Source organism: Argopecten irradians, chromosome 7 (genome assembly GCF_041381155.1).
Source record: "Argopecten irradians isolate NY chromosome 7, Ai_NY, whole genome shotgun sequence".
NCBI classification, from domain to species: domain Eukaryota; kingdom Metazoa; phylum Mollusca; class Bivalvia; order Pectinida; family Pectinidae; genus Argopecten; species Argopecten irradians.
In genome coordinates, this window is record NC_091140.1 from 1,161,061 (window position 1) to 1,184,377 (window position 23,317).

Sequence of the window (23,317 nt, forward strand, 5' to 3'; positions counted from 1 at the left end):
AACACTTTTTCTGAGAATCTCTTTCTTAATGTCAGTGATACAATTGATTTCTAATGTAGCTTGACGTTGACCGCTGTCCCTATAATATATATGAGACTGTGAACAGGAAACATTCTGGAGCTAAACGAAATGAATTTAGTGAAAAAACTGATAGAATCACAGATTTTAGGAAGATATAGATTTTTATTGAGAGAAACTGCCTGCAAGATTGTTTTACATAAAATAATGATGTTGTAAAGTTAAATCCCACCAATGTATTTCTGAGGAGGACCTACATCACTCAGAGGCTAGTCATTCTCAATTTATCTGCAAACAAATAAAGCAATCATACAATTTATACGGAGTATTAATCCTACAAACATGGATCACAGTGACTTTTTGAATCATTACTGTATATAAATCACGGAACAATTGTTCCACACGAACTCTCCGTTTGATGAAACTCGTGGACTGCTATTAATGCTTACCTACAGCTGATTAACTATACATAATGGTGGTAAATGTTTTAATTATCACACAAACTGAGCATTTCTACCAAACTAACATTAAGGAGTGTATGATACCAGGTGTATAACAGGGACAAGTTATCAAGTTGTCTGCCAATAATCATCGTCATTATGTGCTGAAAATATGGGCTTGATCATTAGAGTTTTGTATTGGTAGATTAAACAATTCATTAATTGTAACTTTATTCTAAATGTCACGATTCTCCGTCAGATTCCTTTTGACTGGGCTGTTGACCTTCTACAACTCTAGGAACAGTAAACAGTGCAGTATTTCGTAAATCTATGGAACAGCATGAAGTATCAACACAGATAATGATGGGGACGTGTCTATTGTACAGAGAGATATCTCCCCTACATACAATATCAACAAATATCACTTACATAATCTCTATACAGCTATGTATGACAAAATCAGCCTGTGTCAGCTAATATCTGTGACTATCAGTGATAAAGAGCCTACAGTTTTTGTATTCTGATAGTTACAAACCCAATACCAAAACAGAATCCTGCTAATTCACATATAAGTGATAAGTAATAATGAATACTCCCGAGGTTATGTTATCATTATATTAAATCAATGGCAGTTAACCTATATATTTTACGGAGGAAAATTGTTCAAATTTTGGAAACAGTTTGCTATCAAGGGAATAAGAAAATCAAGAAGAAAACAAGGAATCCGTAGGGGGAATAATGCTGTTAAATATCTTTAGGCTTTTGAAAACAAGAAAGTGTTATACTTGCATAACTCTTTGACAACACTGGTTTGCTTGATATTGAGGCTTGGCCATAAAATGTATGTTATCGACTGACAAAATAGGAATGTGCAATGTTTAGATTACCCAAAAAGAAAATTTTGCTATATTTAGATTCTTACAAAAAAATCTGTGCTATATTTAGATTTTTAGAACATTACTTCCTGATTAACCTCCATATCTTTACTTTCCTTGAATTTGACCTCTGGTGACGACCTTCATACACATTTAAACAAATAATCATCTAAAAGCAAATAGTGTGAAGGTGACCTTGACAATGGAATGGAGCTATCTAATTGGATTTAAAACAAAATTGTTCATTTGTAGAATTGACATCAAAAGCAATAAAGCCATGTATAATTTTATATCTTCATTAAATTTGTAAATTTGATTATACTTTAATCACATTAATAGAGCTATATAACATTAATCAATAGAATAGAGAGTTTTTAAATCACCACAATATAATTTGAATTTATGCCATTATTATTCCTGAATTCTAGAAATATCCATATACTAACTACCCTAGATAAAACTGGCTTTAATTGAAGTTTCTGAATTTAATGTTGTCTGATTTTCATGTATTTTCGTAATAATCAACTATTTTTATGATATCTATAAATGGTTACGCGTGACTACGACCAATTTTTAAACCTTACGCGAAGGCAGATGTAATGCTACAGATATAAATGATATATTTGATCATTTAGATACAGAAATATGAAGTTAATGTGAAACAATGAATGCTACAACATGAGAAATGCATTTGCTTACATATTTTATAGTTACAGGAAAATTTATATTAAAATTTATAGGACCATTTTAAAATAGCAATCAATCAAATGTTTAATTATCATGCTGACTTGCTGTGTGAAACAAAATCTTACTTTCCATGTAACACATACGGACTAAGTTGTATCAGTGTTGGGACTGAGCTTTGATAATCTTATGAAATATTTATAATAAAGACTGATAAGGAAGCATAGAAAATTTCTTCTCACCTCCGGGGACATGAACTTTGAGACGCCACGCAAGATTTAGTGATGGAAGTTAAAAATACCTTAATTTATCCCTAAATCTCCCAGAAGGCATAAGTTAAATTACTCTCCATTGTTCAGGAATCATGACACATATGGTACATAACTGCATTAAAAGTATGATTTTTTCACAGTTTACTTGAACGTTACTCCATCAGAACTACAACCTTTGACAGCTGTTTTTATAGTTCGAGTGTCACAACAGTATTTTTAATGGTGGTCCGTGCTGAGAACTAAAATCTCCTTCTAACAGTTGGCTAACAGCAGCCATAACTGGTAACAGAGACCGTAAACTTTTCTAAAAGGAAGGAAATCTGTGAGGAAGTGTTGTGTGAGATTCTTGTTTGGTGTGTAATACAGGTACAGATTATTGATTTAGAAGTTAGTGACAAAAGAAATCTGTGGTACTGTCATTTTACTAGGATCACAGCATTGTACCAGGGATAAGTATTTTAGAAAATCAGTCAGGGTCAAATGATTTAGGACCTAATTTTATTTTTATATATCTGATGGGTAAGTGATATCATACAAGGTAGGCAAACATTAACTTGGATGGGACAGGTGCCACAAAGACACATACTGTACAGGTTTTGTTTGTTATAAGGACAGTACCACAAAGACACATACTGTACAGGTTTTGTTTGTTATAAGGACAGTGCCACATACTGTACAGGTTTTGTTTGATAAGGACAGTGCCACAAAGACACATACTGTACAGGTTTTGTTTGTTATAAGGACAGTGCCACAAAGACACATACTGTACAGGTTTTGTTTGTTATAAGGACAGTACCACAAAGACACATACTGTACAGGTTTTGTTTGTTATAAGGACAGTGCCACAAAGACACATACTGTACAGGTTTTGTTTGTTATAAGGACAGTGCCACAAAGACACATACTGTACAGGTTTTGTTTGTTATAAGGACAGTGCCACAAAGACACATACTGTACAGGTTTTGTTTGTTATAAGGACAGTGCCACAAAGACACATACTGTACAGGTTTTGTTTGTTATAAGGACAGTGCCACAAAGACACATTAGACATACTGTACAGGTTTTGTTTGTTATAAGGACAGTACCACAAAGACACACACTGTACAGGTTTTGTTTGTTATAAGGACAGTACCACAAAGACACATACTGTACAGGTTTTGTTTGTTATAAGGACAGTACCACAAAGACACATACTGTACAGGTTTTGTTTGTTATAAGGACAGTGCCACAAAGACACATACTGTACAGGTTTTGTTTGTTATAAGGACAGTGCCACAAAGACACATACTGTACAGGTTTTGTTTGTTATAAGGACAGTACCACAAAGACACATACTGTACAGGTTTTGTTTGTTATAAGGACAGTACCACAAAGACACATACTGTACAGGTTTTGTTTGTTATAAGGACAGTGCCACAAAGACACATACTGTACAGGTTTTGTTTGTTATAAGGACAGTGCCACAAAGACACATACTGTACAGGTTTTGTTTGTTATAAGGACAGTGCCACAAAGACACATACTGTACAGGTTTTGTTTGTTATAAGGACAGTGCCACAAAGACACATACTGTACAGGTTTTGTTTGTTATAAGGACAGTACCACAAAGACACATACTGTACAGGTTTTGTTTGTTATAAGGACAGTACCACAAAGACACATACTGTACAGGTTTTGTTTGTTATAAGGACAGTACCACAAAGACACATACTGTACAGGTTTTGTTTGTTATAAGGACAGTGCCACAAAGACACATACTGTACAGGTTTTGTTTGTTATAAGGACAGTGCCACAAAGACACATACTGTACAGGTTTTGTTTGTTATAAGGACAGTGCCACAAAGACACATACTGTACAGGTTTTGTTTGTTATAAGGACAGTGCCACAAAGACACATACTGTACAGGTTTTGTTTGTTATAAGGACAGTACCACAAAGACACATACTGTACAGGTTTTGTTTGTTATAAGGACAGTGCCACAAAGACACATACTGTACAGGTTTTGTTTGTTATAAGGACAGTGCCACAAAGACACATACTGTACAGGTTTTGTTTGTTATAAGGACAGTGCCACAAAGACACATACTGTACAGGTTTTGTTTGTTATAAGGACAGTACCACAAAGACACATACTGTACAGGTTTTGTTTGTTATTAAGGACAGTGCCACAAAGACACATACTGTACAGGTTTTGTTTGTTATAAGGACAGTGCCACAAAGACACATACTGTACAGGTTTTGTTTGTTATAAGGACAGTGCCACAAAGACACATACTGTACAGGTTTTGTTTGTTATAAGGGACACATACTGTACAGGTTTTGTTTGTAAGGACAGTGCCACAAAGACACATACTGTACAGGTTTTGTTTGTTATAAGGACAGTGCCACAAAGACACATACTGTACAGGTTTTGTTTGTTATGTACTGTACAGGTTTTGTTTGTTATAAGGACAGTGCCACAAAGACACATACTGTACAGGTTTTGTTTGTTATAAGGACAGTGCCACAAAGACACATACTGTACAGGTTTTGTTTGTTATAAGGACAATGCTAAGGACAGTGCCACAAAGACACATACTGTACAGGTTTTGTTTGTTATAAGGACAGTGCCACAAAGACACATACTGTACAGGTTTTGTTTGTAAGGACAGTGCCACAAAGACACATACTGTACAGGTTTTGTTTGTTATAAGGACAGTGCCACAAAGACACACATACTGTACAGGTTTTGTTTGTTATAAGGACAGTGCCACAAAGACACATACTGTACAGGTTTTGTTTGTTATAAGGACAGTGCCACAAAGACACATACTGTACAGGTTTTGTTTGTTATAAGGACAGTGCCACAAAGACACATACTGTACAGGTTTTGTTTGTTATAAGGACAGTGCCACAAAGACACATACTGTACAGGTTTTGTTTGTTATAAGGACAGTGCCACAAAGACACATACTGTACAGGTTTTGTTTGTTATAAGGACAGTGCCACAAAGACACATACTGTACAGGTTTTGTTTGTTATAAGGACAGTACCACAAAGACACATACTGTACAGGTTTTGTTTGTTATAAGGACAGTACCACAAAGACACATACTGTACAGGTTTTGTTTGTTATAAGGACAGTACCACAAAGACACATACTGTACAGGTTTTGTTTGTTATAAGGACAGTGCCACAAAGACACATACTGTACAGGTTTTGTTTGTTATAAGGACAGTACACAAAGCACAGAACATACTGTACAGGTTTTGTTTGTTATAAGGACAGTACCACAAAGACACACTGTACTGTACAGGTTTTGTTTGTTATAAGGACAGTGCCACAAAGACACATACTGTACAGGTTTTGTTTGTTATAAGGACAGTGCCACAAAGACACATACTGTACAGGTTTTGTTTGTTATAAGGACAGTACCACAAAGACACATTAGACATACTGTACAGGTTTTGTTTGTTATAAGGACAGTACCACAAAGACACATACTGTACAGGTTTTGTTTGTTATAAGGACAGTACCACAAAGACACATACTGTACAGGTTTTGTTTGTTATAAGGACAGTACCACAAAGACACACATACTGTACAGGTTTTGTTTGTTATAAGGACAGTGCCACAAGACACATACTGTACAGGTTTTGTTTGTTATAAGGGACAGTACCACAAAGACACATTAGACATACTGTACAGGTTTTGTTTGTTATAAGGACAGTACCACAAAGACACATACTGTACAGGTTTTGTTTGTTATAAGGACAGTGCCACAAAGACACATACTGTACAGGTTTTGTTTGTTATAAGGACAGTACCACAAAGACACATACTGTACAGGTTTTGTTTGTTATAAGGACAGTGCCACAAAGACACATACTGTACAGGTTTTGTTTGTTATAAGGACAGTGCCACAAAGACACATACTGTACAGGTTTTGTTTGTTATAAGGACAGTGCCACAAAGACACATACTGTACAGGTTTTGTTTGTTATAAGGACAGTGCCACAAAGACACATACTGTACAGGTTTTGTTTGTTATAAGGACAGTGCCACAAAGACACATACTGTACAGGTTTTGTTTGTTATAAGGACAGTGCCACAAAGACACATACTGTACAGGTTTTGTTTGTTATAAGGACAGTGCCACAAAGACACATACTGTACAGGTTTTGTTTGTTATAAGGACAGTGCCACAAAGACACATACTGTACAGGTTTTGTTTGTTATAAGGACAGTGCCACAAAGACACATACTGTACAGGTTTTGTTTGTTATAAGGACAGTGCCACAAAGACACATACTGTACAGGTTTTGTTTGTTATAAGGACAGTGCCACAAAGACACATACTGTACAGGTTTTGTTTGTTACAAGGACAATGCCAGAGCATCCCAGATGAGGCTAAAGTATAGTTATATATACATTTTAAAACCACTTGACCAACAGGGACCAACTAAAGAGGTTAATGTTAGAATGTCACACATCTAACGGCCCACTGTAACCCCTATACAATCAATATTATCTTTATAACCATTTCAGATTTCCTCAACTGAACTTAGACCCCTATGGACCCAAAACTAAAATATTTATAAGGATACAAGTATACTAATCATGTTTGTAGCTATGGCCAACTGATCAAAGCTTAATTCTAATTTCAGACAAAACCCAGAGGTAGGGTTAATGTGATAGTAGGACCAGCCGAGTTATCATCTCCACAAAGTTACATTAATGTGATAGGAGATTCAGAAGAATACTATTTATCTATTATGTAATATCATTTATGATGTAATTGTGGTAAATCATTACATAATATTAATAAACTGGATCTACTGTCCCAAACCTGGTCTTTACGTTTGTTTCAGACCCGCGATTAATGTGATGGTAATCTACAGAGGTTATATAGAACCCACAGCGTTATCACCTCTACAATGTTACATAGAGTAAAAATACTGATTCTTAGGTTTGTCAAATCCTTTTAAGGTATTCTTTGTTTAAATATTGCCAATAATGTGACTGTATAAGGTTGATATCTATACTGGAAATCTGATTTTACATGAAAGAAGAACACTACCTATATGAAAATGAAGCCATAGAGTACTTTCAGTTACTGGAGACAGAAGTGGACAACACCGTCAATAAACACTATTGTCATGCAGTTTTAATTGGACTGCCATGTTGTTCTTTATTGATTTGATAATAAAATCTTATGTGAATTATCTCCCCTCCAAGTCTCAATATCTAACTTAAAATGCAATTTTGTCATATTTATTTTTTCCCATCTTCATTTCAGGATGTAACAGCAAAGCAGAGAATTCACCAGAAAGATTGTCTCACATATCTTATACTTCAAAAATGTCCCTAAGGTTTAACACTGATGAGAACAAAAAACATCCTTTAGATGTCCTTTACATATATATCAAGGTAATATTGGGGTATATATGGTACTCAGAATTATAATAACCATTATGTATAATTTATTTTTATTTCTACAATGTAATTCTGAGAAATCAAATCACCATAATCACTTTGTATGACAGAAAATATTGAAATGTTAAATTAGACACCACCAGGCCACGCCAACAAGCTTTTGATCTGTAGAGTGTATTGATTTAACATCATTGAACAAATATATAGACATTAATATCAATTAAATCTTTGACATTTAAACTAGTCAGTATCCATTAATATGATTACTGAAAAACATGTAACAGAAGAAAAAAACCTCATTTGATTCATAGTTTGTGTCTTTCTCAGGTCTTACTATATTTGGAGTTATAATGTATAACCAGATCTCACCATATATGGAATTAAAATAAATCTTACCATATATGGGGTTGTGATATTTCATTGTTTTTGAAACATAACAGATCTTACCATATATGAATGTAATGTTAATTAATATATCTTACCATGGTTTATGAAATATAACAGATCATACCATAAATGGGATTATGAAATATTACAGATCTTACCATATATGGGGTTATGAAAAATATATCAGATCATACCATATATGGGGTTATGATGTTTAACAGATCTTACCATATATAGGATTATGATGCATAACCGATCTTACCATATATTGGGTTATGATGTATAACAGATCTTACCATATATAGGGTTATGATGTATAACAGATCTTACCATATATAGGATTATGATGTATAACAGATCTTACCATATATCGGGTTATGATGTATAACAGATCTTACCATATATAGGGTTATGATGTATAACAGATCTTACCATATATAGAGTTATGATGTTAACTGATCTTACCATATATATGATGTTATAACAGATCTTACCATATATAGGATTATGATGTATAACTAGATCTTACCATATATAGGGTTATGATGTATAACAGATCTTACCATATATAGGGTTATGATGTATAACATATCTTACCATATATAGGATTATGATGTATAACAGATCTTACCATATATAGGGTTATAATGTATAACACTGATCTTACCATATATAGGGTTATGATGTATAAACAGATCTTACCATATATAGGGTTATGATGTATAAACTGATCTTACCATATATAGGGTTATGATGTATAACTGATCTTACCATATATAGGGTTATGATGTATAACTGATCTTACCATATATAGGGTTATGATGTATAACAGATCTTACCATATATAGGGTTATGATGTATAACAGATCTTACCATATATAGGGTTATGATGTATAACAGATCTTACCATATATAGGGTTATGATGTATAACAGATCTTACCATATATAGGGTTATGATGTATAACTGATCTTACCATATATAGGGTTATGATGTATAACAGATCTTACCATATATAGGGTTATGATGTATAACTGATCTTACCATATATAGGGTTATGATGTATAACAGATCTTACCATATATAGGGTTATGATGTATAACAGATCTTACCATATATAGGGTTATGATGTATAACAGATCTTACCATATATAGGGTTATGATGTATAACAGATCTTACCATATATAGGGTTATGATGTATAACAGATCTTACCATATATACAGGGTTATGATGTATAACAGATCTTACCATATATATAGGGTTATGATGTATAAACGGGTTATGATCTTACCATATATATGGGTTATGATGTATAACAGATCTTACCATATATAGGGTTATGATGTATAACAGATCTTACCATATACAGGGTTATGATGTATAACAGATCTTACCATATATAGGGTTATGATGTATAACAGATCTTACCATATATAGGGTTATGATGTATAACAGATCTTACCATATATAGGGTTATGATGTATAACTGATCTTACCATATATAGGGTTATGATGTATAACAGATCTTACCATATATAGGGGTTATGATGTTATAAACAGATCTTACCATATATAGGGTTTATATGTATAAACAGACCATATCATGTTATAACACGATCTTACCATATATAGGGTTATGATGTATAACAGATCTTACCATATATGGAGATTATAAAATATTACAGATCATACCATATATAGGGTTATGATGTATAACAGATCTTACCATATATAGGGTTTATGATGCATAACCGATCTTACCATATATAGGGTTATGATGTATAACAGATTTTACCATATATAGGGTTATGATGTATAACAGATCTTACCATAGGGTTATAGGATTATGATGTATAACAGATCTTACCATATATAGACCGTTATGATTTTTAACAGATCTTACCATATATGGGGTTATGATGTATATCAGATCTTACCATATATAGGGTTATGATGCATAACATATCTTACCATATATAGGGTTATGATGTATATAACTGATCTTACCATATATAGGGTTATGATGTATAACAGATCTTACCATATATAGGGTTATGATGTATAACAGATCTTACCATATATAGGGTTATGATGTATAACAGATCTTACCATATATGAGGTTATGATGTATAACATATCTTACCATATACAGGGTTATGATGTATAACTGATCTTACCATATATAGGGTAATGATGTATAACAGATCTTACCATATATAGGGTAATGATGTATAACAGATCTTACCATATTGGGTTTTATGGGGTTATATAATAACAGATCTTATCATATATGGGTTATGATGTAAACAGATCTTATCATATATAGGGTTATGATGTATAACAGATCTTACCATATATAGGGTTATGGTGTATAACTGATCTTACCATATATAGGGTTATGATGTATAACAGATCTTACCATATATGGGGTTATGGTGTATAACAGATCTTACCATATATAGGGTTATGATGTAAGCTCCATGTCCGTTCCCACCTGTTCAGTCGACGATATAGTGACCCATACCAGTACATATTAAGGTTGAACTTTCTAGTCCGAAACTTTTGATTACCATATCGCTTGAGAAAGTTTGCGGTACAGGACTCTGATGATTTCATAGAAGCACATTTTGAATGGATGTCACCTCGACCATTCATTGTAGAAAAATGCCGATGAGGCTTGTTTTCTTTTATCATTTTCACCATAAACACATTCACACAATATAAATATTCCAGGCAGACCTGATAGTGGCCTGTGTAGTGTTCCTCACCATAGACGTGTCTATATAAACCTGGGGACAAGTCAGATGTCCATGTTCTATCCTGTAGACGTGTCTATATAAACCTGGGGACAAGTCAGATGTCCATGTTCTATCCTGTAGACGTGTCTATATAAACCTGGGGACAAGTCAGATGTTCTATCCTGTATCTCATTGTTTGATGGCATAAAATATCACCCATCTGGATCCAATCATATCATACAATCAATTCTATATAGGCATCATCAGGCGCTACAATATTGGCACACAACTCACAGATCTTTAACTGACCATTTACACAAGAATCAAAGATATTTAGACACCAATCGGATATCTTAAACTGACCGTTACAGCCAAATGACCAGCTACGGTGACCATCACATGTTGCTTGTGTCAGATATGCACATTGTGTCCCAGTAGTGAGAACATACAACCAGCACTTGAGGGGCACAGACAGATTGAAATTGATTCATAATAGAATCATTGAAGAAGTGTGAGGTCTCGCTACCAACTTCATTTGTAAAACATCACATTGACTGCGACTCATTAGTCCAACACTAAGTGAATTCCGACATATTCTCCAATTGAATTCTTGTGTGTGGCTCGTTGGTCCACTTTGATGATCTCATCATACATTTCTAATGGTCAAGTATCACACATCACCCACCTCTGTCATTGCTATGTACTTTTAAATCAGAGGTAACAACTGGTCACTCTAAAACAGGTGCTTGACCGGTATTAAGGTGATGGATGACGGACAATATCAATCAGAACCATAAATCCTCTATAACATGTCCACAGGCTTAGTTTGTTAACAACCGGTACACGCCTCCAAACTCAGCTTTCACAACCTTTCTATTCAGTACCTGCACCAACTCTAAAACGACACTAAAGTTCACTCAGGCTTTCTACACAATTAAAGTAGCTGGGGTTATGACGTTCTAAGATCGGTGGCGAGCTGGTAAACCAGAGAGATCTGCCTCTATAAAAAGCAGCTGATGCTTGGAAATTACGACAGTTACCAGAGAAAGGATTCCTCTTAAGTAGAAAAGATGGAGAGAAAGGCGAGGATTACGAAGGTTCACAGAACACGACTCTGTAATGCCACTTGAGTAGACAACAAGAGAAACAATGAGCTTACAGGGACAAGCCGTCAACATGCTGACAAGTTTAAAACTAATCTAAAAAACAGCACTTGTTTTCTGATAGCCAGGTAAATCACTACAGGTAAGTGTAGCCTAGTGAGAGTAGAGAGGATCTCGGGAGACTGAGGATGTTGGTTATCTTACTGCGGGACACAAGACGACGATAGATCTTCATTACTGGTCCGGGTAATAGAGCAGACTCATGTGTCACTGAATGGAACTCTTCATCAACGAAGGTACAAAAGTACTGACATATAGCACAGAAAAGTTAATCATATCCAATCACTTCCAATCAGAATGTCGTAGGTTCAGTTCTAACTTAGGGAATGTCAAACAGGTATTATTTATTCCGGCAGATCAGACAAAATCAGAGTCATACAACCTCCTATTAGGCGATTCAGATCATACAACGTCCTATTAGGAGTAAATTGCTTATTCAGTCTATAGACACAACTTACAGTCTTACAGTCATGTTTCTTTAACTTTTATTGACTTACAAAGCATTATTCATATAATCTGCTTAGTCCTTTTAAGGTTTCCTACATACATCAACGTATTTAACAGTTCAAGCTTGATGTTTAATACTTTGAATTCAAAATAAAGTCTTAGTCATTCCACCTTGTATGCATTATATAAATCCCGCATACTATAGATATGACATTGATATATTTACTGGAAATATGACTTCACAGATTGGTACATTGTAAATCTAACTCGAGGAATCGATGAATCCTTCATATATCTGTCTTGATGAATCCTGAGATGACACCTTTCTTTTGTCCAGTTAAATATCCCTCTCAGACCCACACCAATATCACATGATTTTAATACCCCTTCCATTAATGGACAGAATTAATCTGTTGTCCCAGTCAGTCTACCTCCAGATTCCACGGCGACGATTCCACAGCATCAACGTTTCTGTTTCTCTCCCGATTCCACGGAGACGATTCAACACCATCAAGGTTTCTGTTTCTAAGTCAACACTGACTTTAATTACGATGGAATCTACACAGCGCTATCTCACCCTGAGATACAAATGACTCGAAGACCTCTGTCAATGGCATCGTTACTTACGGTAAACCTCGGTCCAATTTGTTCTCTTAAACGACCCGTACAGGCATCCATCAGCGGCCTGATAGGGTCAATTTTAAAGTTTCACTGCAAAGTGCTTTGGCCCGAGAAATTGAAATATTTTTTCGTGATGAAAGCCTGGTGCTATATCAATATTCCCCGAGCTTTAGACACATCCATCACTGCCAATAGGTTCTACTACACAGTGAAATTAATAACATTCCTACAAGATTTCAAATTAAAGACAAATTTCCAAATTCTCATTTATGTCATGACAGTACTGAAGATCGTTACAGAACTGCCACATTAAGAAAAACAAAAAAAATCTCAAAGAATGATATTTGTAAAGAGATCCAAAAATGGTAATGTCCATCCAACTACTTCAAAAATAGTGGGAGGTTTTGTATGAAATTGCTTTAAGGGAAAAGCCTCCGACCTGAAGTGGTGTGTGAGTAAATGAGTTAGCAGGCAGTGATGGATTGTAAGGTTACTACAACTGTTGATTGTTACGGCCAAACTTCAACAAGTGTGACTGGGGTAGCCTCCATCCATAGCCACACATGAATACTGATCAACAGCAATTGATTACAAGCTGAATGAGAAAATCAATCTATCCAATAAGATGCCTGCTATCCAAGCGATCCCGTTCATCTGAGGAGTACCAAGTAAGGCCCTGCTGTCTATGACACACACTGATACAACACACGGCAGATACAGGGTCGTGACTGCCTATCACTGACAAGTCACTGGGTATAGTATTGTCCTTGTGGTCCACTGTCAGGACTAAATAAGGCCCTTATCACTGACTCGTAGATACAGAAGCTGCCACCATTTCCTTAGTGCGACAAACCCTCCCAGCCAAGCTTACAATACCAGCAATGTAACATTGTCATCACAAGTTACCATCACAGACAATTAGAACGACCCTATATTACAAACTTGTATGCTGAAGTAACCATCCCTATATTACTAATTTGTTTGTAATGTAACCATCCCTTTATTACAAACTTGTTTACTGAAGTGACCATCCCTATCTTACAAACCTGTTATACTGTTTACTGAAGTTACCATCCCTATATTACAAACTTGTTTACTGAAGTTCAGTAACCATCCCTATATTACAAACCTGTTTGCTGAAGTTACCATCCTATATTACAAACTTGTTTACTGAAGTAACCATACCTATATTACAAATCCCTGTTTACAAATTGTTTAGTTAACCATCCCTATATTACAAACTTGTTTACTGAAGTTAACCATCCCTATATTACAAACTTGTTTACTGAAGTAACCATCCCTATATTACAAAGTCTGTTTACTGAAGTTACCATCCCTATATTACAAAACTGTTTGCTGAAGTCACCATCCCCCTATGAATTACCATCCCTATAACTTGTTTACTGAAGTTACCATCCCTATATTACAAACCTGTTTACTGAAGTAACCATCCCTATATTACAAACTTGTTTGCTGAAGTAACCATCCCTATATTACAAACTTGTTTGCTGAAGTAACCATCCCTATATTACAAACTTGTTTGCTGAAGTAACCATCCCTATATTACAAACTTGTTTGCTAAAGTAACCATCCCTATATTACAAACTTGTATGCTAAAGCCACGTCCCTATATTACAAACCTGTTTACTGAAGTTACCATCCCTATATTACAAACTTGTTTACTGAAGTTACCATCCCTATATTACAAACCTGTTTACTGAAGTAACCATCCCTATATTACAAACCTGTTAACTGAAGTAACCATCCCTATATTACAAAACTTGTATGCTGAAGTAACCATCCCTATATTACAAACTTGTTTGCTAAAGTAACCATCCCTATATTACAAACTTGTATGCTAAAGCCACGTCCCTATATTACAAAACCTGTTTACTGAAGTTACCTATATTACAAACTTGTTTACTGAAGTTACCATCCCTATTTTACAAACTTGTTTACTGAAGTTACCATCCCTATATTACAAACCTGTTTACTGAAGTTACCATCCCTATATTACAAACTTGTTTACTGAAGTGACCATCCCATTACAAAGTCCTACCCTATATTACAAACCTGTTTACTGAAGTTACCATCCCTATATTACAAACCTGTTTACTGAAGTTACCATCCCTATATTACAAACCTGTTTACTGAAGTAACCATCCCTATATTACAAACCTGTTTACTGAAGTAACCATCCCTATATTACAAACCTGTTTACTGAAGTTACCATCCCTATATTACAAACCTGTTTACTGAAGTAACCATCCCTATATTACAAACCTGTTTACTGAAGTAACCATCCCTATATTACAAACCTGTTTGCTGAAGTTACCATCCCTATATTACAAACTTGTTTACTGAAGTAACCATCCCTATATTACAAACCTGTTTACTGAAGTTACCATCCCTATATTACAAACTTGTTTACTGAAGTCACCATCCCTATATTACAAACTTGTTTGCTGAAGTTACCATCCCTATATTACAAACTTGTATTACTGAAGTGCCACGTCCCATATTACAAAACCTGTTTACTGAATGTTACCATCCCTATATTACAAACCTGTTTACTGAAGTAACCATCCCTATATTACAAACCTGTTTACTGAAGTTAACTATCCCTATATTACAAACTTGTTTGTTGAAGTGACCATCCCTATATTACAAACTTGTTTACTGAAGTCAGCATCCCTATCTTACAAACCTGTTAACTGAAGTAACCATCCCTATACTTACAAACCTGTTAACTGAAGTTACCATCCCTATATTACAAACTTGTTTACTGAAGTCAGCATCCCTACTTATCAAACCTGTTACAAACATCCCTGTTTGTTACAAACCTGTTAAGTGAACCATCCCTATATTACAAACTGTTTACTGAAGTTACCATCCCTATATTACAACCTGTTTACTGAAGTAACCATCCCTATCTTACAAACCTGTTAACTGAAGTTACCATCCCTATATTACAAACTGTTTACTGAAGTGAAGTTACCATCCCTATATTACAAACCTGTTTACTGAAGTAACCATCCCTATATTACAAACCTGTTTACTGAAGTTACCATCCCTATATTACAAACCTGTTTACTGAAGTCAGCATCCCTATCTTACAAACCTGTTAACTGAAGTAACCATCCCTATATTACAAACCTGTTTACTGAAGTTACCATCCCTATATTACAAACCTGTTTACTGAAGTAACCATCCCTATATTACAAACCTGTTTTACTGAAGTCAGCATCCCTTATTTACAACCATCCCATATATTACAAACCTGTTTACTGAAGTCAGCATCCCTATCTTACAAACCTGTTAACTGAAGTAACCATCCCTATATTACAAACCTGTTTACTGAAGTTACCATCCCTATTATTACAAACTGTTTACTGAAGTTACCATCCCTATTTTACAAACCTGTTTACTGAAGTTACCATCAAACCCTATATTACAAACCTGTTAACTGAAGTAACCATCCCATTACAAACTGTTACCTATATTACAAACCTGTTAACTGAAGTTACCATCCCTATATTACAAACCTGTTTACTGAAGTTACCATCCCTATATTACAAACCTGTTTACTGAAGTTACCATCCCTATATTACAAACCTGTTTACTGAAGTTACCATCCCTATATTACAAACTTGTTTACTGAAGTTACCATCCCTATATTACAAACATCCCTATATTACAAACTTGTTTGCTGAAGTGACCATCCCTATATTACAAACCTGTTTACTGAAGTAACCATCCCTATATTACAAACCTGTTAACTGAAGTTACCATCCTATATTACAAACTTGTTTAATGAAGTCACCATCCCTATATTACAAACCTGTTTACTGAAGTTACCATCCCTATACAAACTTGTTTGCTAAAGTAACCATCCCTATATTACAAACTTGTTTGCTAAAGTACCCATCCCTATATTACAAACTTGTATGCTGAAGTTACCATCCCTATATTACAAACCTGTTTACTGAAGTAACCATCCCTATATTACAAACCTGTTTACTGAAGTTACCATCCCTATATTACAAACTTGTTTGCTAAAGTTACCATCCCTATACAAACTTGTTTGCTAAAGTAACCATCCCTATATTACAAACTTGTTTGCTAAAGTAACCATCCCTATATTACAAACTTGTATGCTGAAGTTACCATCCCTATATTACAAACCTGTTTACTGAAGTTACCATCCCTATATCAATGCCTGCTATTTGCCTCACTGACACCAGCTTTATTTCTGCCACGACTTGTGTAAATATGTCGCCATTAAACAAGTAAGACCGACCAGACGTTTGTTTATATTTTGCAGTTTTCCGTGCTTTATGATGTAACAATAATATGGTTCATGTTTGATAACGGGCCTGTTGCTCCAACAACAATGATACCTAGATCAGCCCACAATTAGTCAGCTGTTCCCTGAGGGATTTCTGACATCAGCGACACTCAGAGATATACAGGTAGCTTACTGTGGATCAACATGGTTATAACATCAAACTAGGGTGTGTTATATCAACACACAGAATACTGCCAATGCATTGCTGACTACAGCAATCTATAGTTTACTGAATACAACAATTTATATTTCAGTTAATGTGAAAATTTGCATAATAAAAGGTTATTTTTTTGTAATATCTTAATTATCAAAGCAAAGTGCAGACTTAATCTAATTTAATCATGATTAACAGATAGATTGAGCTTATGTTTCAGACATATTTCTGAATACATAATTTTGCTTAAGACTTAAGCCCACACTCAAAACGTTAATGACAAGTATTTATTATTTAACTTAATAGCATTAACTGGGACATTTTTACAGAAATATCTGCAGGAACACTCGATGTATCCTGAAGACAAATTGAAATGAAAAAAATGTATTTAATTCCCATTTAGATTATTGAATTGATAACAGAAATCAAATTGCTATTTCTTTTATTAATTAGATATCCTAATGAACATACAGCAATTATACAACCTGGTTCAATGAGAATATAATACCAGCAGTACTCGTTATCTAAAACAATGAATTTCACGAACACTTGATAAGGACAGCAAATGTAGGAGAGCTTAGTTCTGGTGAACTGGTGAAATACAATTAAGACACAGGTTGCAATGATCAGACAGATCCTAAGTAATACAGAACACTTCCTATATAAAACATTCATATCTCGTTATACATTTTTTCCTGTGGGATGAGCCTCCTATTAACTCGTTAATTTTTAATCAACTCAATACACTTCAGGCTTTTTATATGCCTCAATATCAAAATGGAGTTTGTTTGACAGTAAGTGACATCAACCCATCTCTTATTCTCTTTGATCTGAAACATTTACTTCATTAAATGAGTTCTAAAATTTCTTTTTTGTAAATCTAAATTTCATCAAATGGAATACCTTAATTTGGCATTTTAACACGATTTGAATGTTGCAGTGATATCGTATGGATCTGATCCTTTGTATACTGAAGAAATGCTGCATTGACTGAGTAGTGTTCAGACATGTTACCATATTAGCCTTCCACCTCAGACGGGTCATGAGTTCCAAATTCATGTGTGCTAGGTACTGACTACTGCTCAGTCATTTTTCCCTTGGATTCTGACTTTCTTCCATCTTCTAAACCTAGCAAATCCTTAAATGATCTTGGCTGTTAATAGAATGTGGATAGGATGTTAAAAGCATGTTGATAGGATGTTAATAGGATGTGGATAGTATGTTAATAGGATGTGGATAGGATGTTAATAGGATGTGGATAGGATGTTAATAGGATGTGGATAGGATGTTAATAGGATGTGGATAGGATGTTAATAGAATGTGGATAGAATGTTAATAGGATGTTAATAGAATGTTAATAGAATGTTAATAGGATGTTAATAGGATGTTAATAGGATGTGGATAGAATGTTAATAGAATGTTAATAGGATGTTAATAGAATGTTGATAGAATGTTAATAGAATGTTAATAGGATGTTGATAGAATGTTAATAGGATGTTAATAGGATGTTAATAGAATGTTAATAGGATGTGGATAGAATGTTAATAGGATGTGGATAGGATGTTAATAGGATGTGGATAGGATGTTAATAGGATGTGGATAGAATGTTAATAGGATGTGGATAGAATGTTGATAGAATGTTAATAGGATGTTAATAGGATGTTAATAGGATGTTAATAGAATGTTGATAGAATGTTAATAGGATGTTAATAGAATGTTGATAGAATGTTAATAGGATGTTAATAGGATGGGGATAGAATGTTAATAGGATGTTAATAGGATGTGGATAGAATGTTAATAGGATGTTAATAGGATGTTAATAGGATGTTAATAGGATGTTGATAGAATGTTGATAGAATGTTAATAGGATGTTAATAGAATGTTGATAGGATGTGGATAGAACTTTAATAGGATGTGGATAGAACGTTAATAGGATGTTAATAGGATGTTAATAGGATGTTAATAGGATGTGGATAGAATGTTTAATAGGATGTTAATAGAATGTTAATAGGAATGTTAATAGGATGTTAATAGGATGTTAATAGGATGTTAATAGGATGTTAATAGGATGTGGATAGGATGTCAATAGGATGTTAATAGGATGTTAATAGAATGTTGATAGAATGTTAATAGGATGTTAATAGGATGTTAATAGGATGTTAATAGGATGGGATAGAATGTTAATAGGATGTTAATAGGATGTGGATAGAATGTTAATAGGATGTTAATAGAATGTTGATAGAATGTTAATAGGATGTTAATAGGATGTTAATAGGATGTTAATAGGATGTTAATAGGATGTTAATAGAATGTTAATAGAATGTTAATAGGATGTTAATAGAATGTTAATAGAATGTTAATAGGATGTTAATAGAATGTTAATAGGATGTTAATAGGATGTTAATAGGATGTTAATAGGATGTGGATAGGATGTTAATAGGATGTTAATAGGATGTTAATAGAATGTTAATAGGATGTTAATAGGATGTGGATAGGATGTTAATAGGATGTTAATAGGATGTTAATAGGATGTGGATAGGATGTTAATAGGATGTGGATAGGATGTTAATAGGATGTTAATAGGATGTTAATAGGATGTTAATAGGATGTGGATAGGATGTTAATAGGATGTTAATAGAATGTTAATAGGATGTTAATAGGATGTGGATAGAATGTTAATAGGATGTTAATAGGATGTTAATAGGATGTTAATAGGATGTTAATAGGATGTTAATAGGATGTGGATAGGATGTTAATAGGATGTTAATAGGATGTTAATAGGATGTTAATAGGATGTGGATAGAATGTTAATAGGATGTTAATAGGATGTTAATAGGATGTGGATAGGATGTTAATAGGGAATGTGGATAGAATGTTAATAGGATGTGGATAGGATGTTAATAGATGTGGATAGAATGTTAATAGGATGTTAATAGGATGTTAATAGGATGTGGATAGAATGTTAATAGGATGTTAATAGGATGTGGATAGGATGTTATAGATGTTAATAGGAGTGGATAGAATGTTAATAGGATGTGGATAGAATGTTAATAGGATGTTAATAGGATGTTAATAGGATGTTAATAGGATGTGGATAGTATGTTAATAGGATGTGGATAGGATGTTAATAGGATGTGGATAGAATGTTAATAGGATGTGGATAGGATGTTAATAGGATGTGGATAGAATGTTAATAGGATGTTAATAGGATGTTAATAGGATGTGGATAGAATGTTAATAGGATGTTAATAGGATGTTAATAGGATGTTAATAGAATGTTAATAGGATGTTAATAGGATGTGGATAGGATGTTAATAGGATGTGGATAGGATGTTAATAGGATGTGGATAGGATGTTAATAGGATGTGGATAGGATGTTAATAGGATGTGGATAGGATGTTAATAGGATGTGGATAGGATGTTAATAGGATGTGGATAGGATGTTAATAGGATGTTGGATAGGATGTTAATAGGATGTTAATAGATGATGTTGATAGGATGTGGATAGAATGTTAATAGGATGTTGATAGGATGTGGATAGAATGTTAATAGGATGTTAATAGGATGTTAATAGGATGTGGATAGAATGTTAATAGGATGTTAATAGGATGTTAATAGGATGTGGATAGAATGTTAATAGGATGTTAATAGGATGTTAATAGGATGTTGATAGAATGTTAATAGGATGTTAATAGGATGTTAATAGGATGTTAATAGGACGTGGATAGAATGTTAATAGGATGTTAATAGAATGTTGATAGAATGTTAATAGGATGTTAATAGGATGTTAATAGAATGTTAATAGGATGTTAATAGGATGTTAATAGAATGTTAATAGGATGTTAATAGAATGTTGATAGAATGTTAATAGAATGTTAATAGGATGTTAATAGGATGTGGATAGGATGTTAATAGAATGTTGATAGAATGTTAATAGGATGTTAATAGGATGTTAATAGGATGTGGATAGAATGTTAATAGGATGTTAATAGGATGTTAATAGGATGTTAATAGGATGTGGATAGTATGTTAATAGGATGTGGATAGGATGTTAATAGGATGTGGATAGGATGTTAATAGGATGTGGATAGGATGTTAATAGGATGTGGATAGGATGTTAATAGGATGTTAATAGGATGTGGATAGGATGTTAATAGGATGTGGATAGGATGTTAATAGGATGTTAATAGGATGTGGATAGGATGTTAATAGGATGTTAATAGGATGTTAATAGGATGTGGATAGGATGTTAATAGGATGTGGATAGGATGTTAATAGGATGTTAATAGGATGTGGATAGAATGTTAATAGGATGTTAATAGGATGTTAATAGGATGTGGATAGGATGTTAATAGGATGTGGATAGGATGTTAATAGGATGTGGATAGGATGTTAATAGGATGTGGATAGGATGTTAATAGGATGTTAATAGGATGTGGATAGGATGTTAATAGGATGTTAATAGGATGTTAATAGGATGTGGATAGGATGTTAATAGGATGTGGATAGGATGTTAATAGGATGTGGATAGGATGTTAATAGGATGTGGATAGGATGTGGATAGGATGTTAATAGGATGTGGATAGGATGTTAATAGGATGTGGATAGGATGTTAATAGGATGTGGATAGGATGTTAATAGGATGTGGATAGAATGTTAATAGGATGTGGATAGGATGTTAATAGGATGTGGATAGGATGTTAAAAGGATGTGGATAGGATGTTAATAGGATGTTAATAGGATGTTAATAGGATGGATGTTAATAGGATGTTAATAGGATGTGGATAGGATGTTAATAGGATGTGGATAGGATGTTAATAGGATGTGGATAGGATGTTAATAGCATGTGGATAGGATGTTAATAGGATGTTAATAGGATGTTAATAGGATGTGGATATTATGTGGATAGGATGTTAAAAGGATGTTGATAGGATGTTAATAGGATGTGGATAGGATGTTAATAGGATGTGGATAGGATGTTAATAGGATGTGGATAGGATGTTAATAGGATGTGGATAGAATGTTAATAGGATGTGGATAGGATGTTAATAGGATGTGGATAGGATGTTAATAGGATGTGGATAGGATGTTAATAGGATGTTAATAGGATAGGATGTTAATAGGATGTTAATAGGATGTGGATAGGATGTTAATAGGATGTGGATAGGATGTTAATAGGATGTGGATAGGATGTTAATAGAATGTTAATAGAATGTTGATAGTATGTTAAAAGAATTTTAAGAATGTTTGAAAATATTAATTACATATTGATTCATCAATAAGCATTACAAGACAATGTACATTAAAGATGTAGGTTTACAAATGTTCTTGAAAAGATGTAAAATTATATAAGTTCTAATTAAAGAATAAATGAACATCTCAAGAACGTGTCAGTTCTCGAACTGTTCTCAAAATATTCTTTAATTCAGTGCAAGAACATGTCAAGCACATTCTAAGAACAACATTATTCATGAACTGTATTTGAAAACGTTCAAAAATTATCTAAGACCGCTTATAAAAACAAATGAAGTTCCTAATCGGTTCTTGAACAGAGCAAGCTTTTCTAATTAAGACCAGTTTAGGAACAGCTCTCATAATTATTAAACTGTTCTTAAACTTAAGACATAGGTTTTACAGGGGACAAGTCATAATTTCTGACTGATCAAAAAAAACACTGCATATTTCAAAAGTATCATCAACAAAACTAAAATCCAACCACATTAATTAAGTCACTAATTGTACTTACTGTATTG

At 33.9% G+C, this 23,317-nt stretch overlaps 1 protein-coding gene across 1 annotated transcript in view; it reads right to left on the reverse strand.

The window, feature by feature from the left end:
- Positions 1 to 12,452, reverse strand: part of LOC138326784 (amyloid beta precursor protein binding family B member 2-like) — a 99,848-nt gene extending 87,396 nt beyond the window's left edge. The window contains exon 1 of the mRNA XM_069272787.1: positions 10,547 to 12,452. Within this exon, the coding sequence (XP_069128888.1) occupies positions 10,547 to 10,796 (250 nt within the window). The 5' untranslated portion in view covers positions 10,797 to 12,452. The remainder of the gene's footprint in view (positions 1 to 10,546) is intronic.
- Positions 12,453 to 23,317: the final 10,865 nt, after the last annotated feature.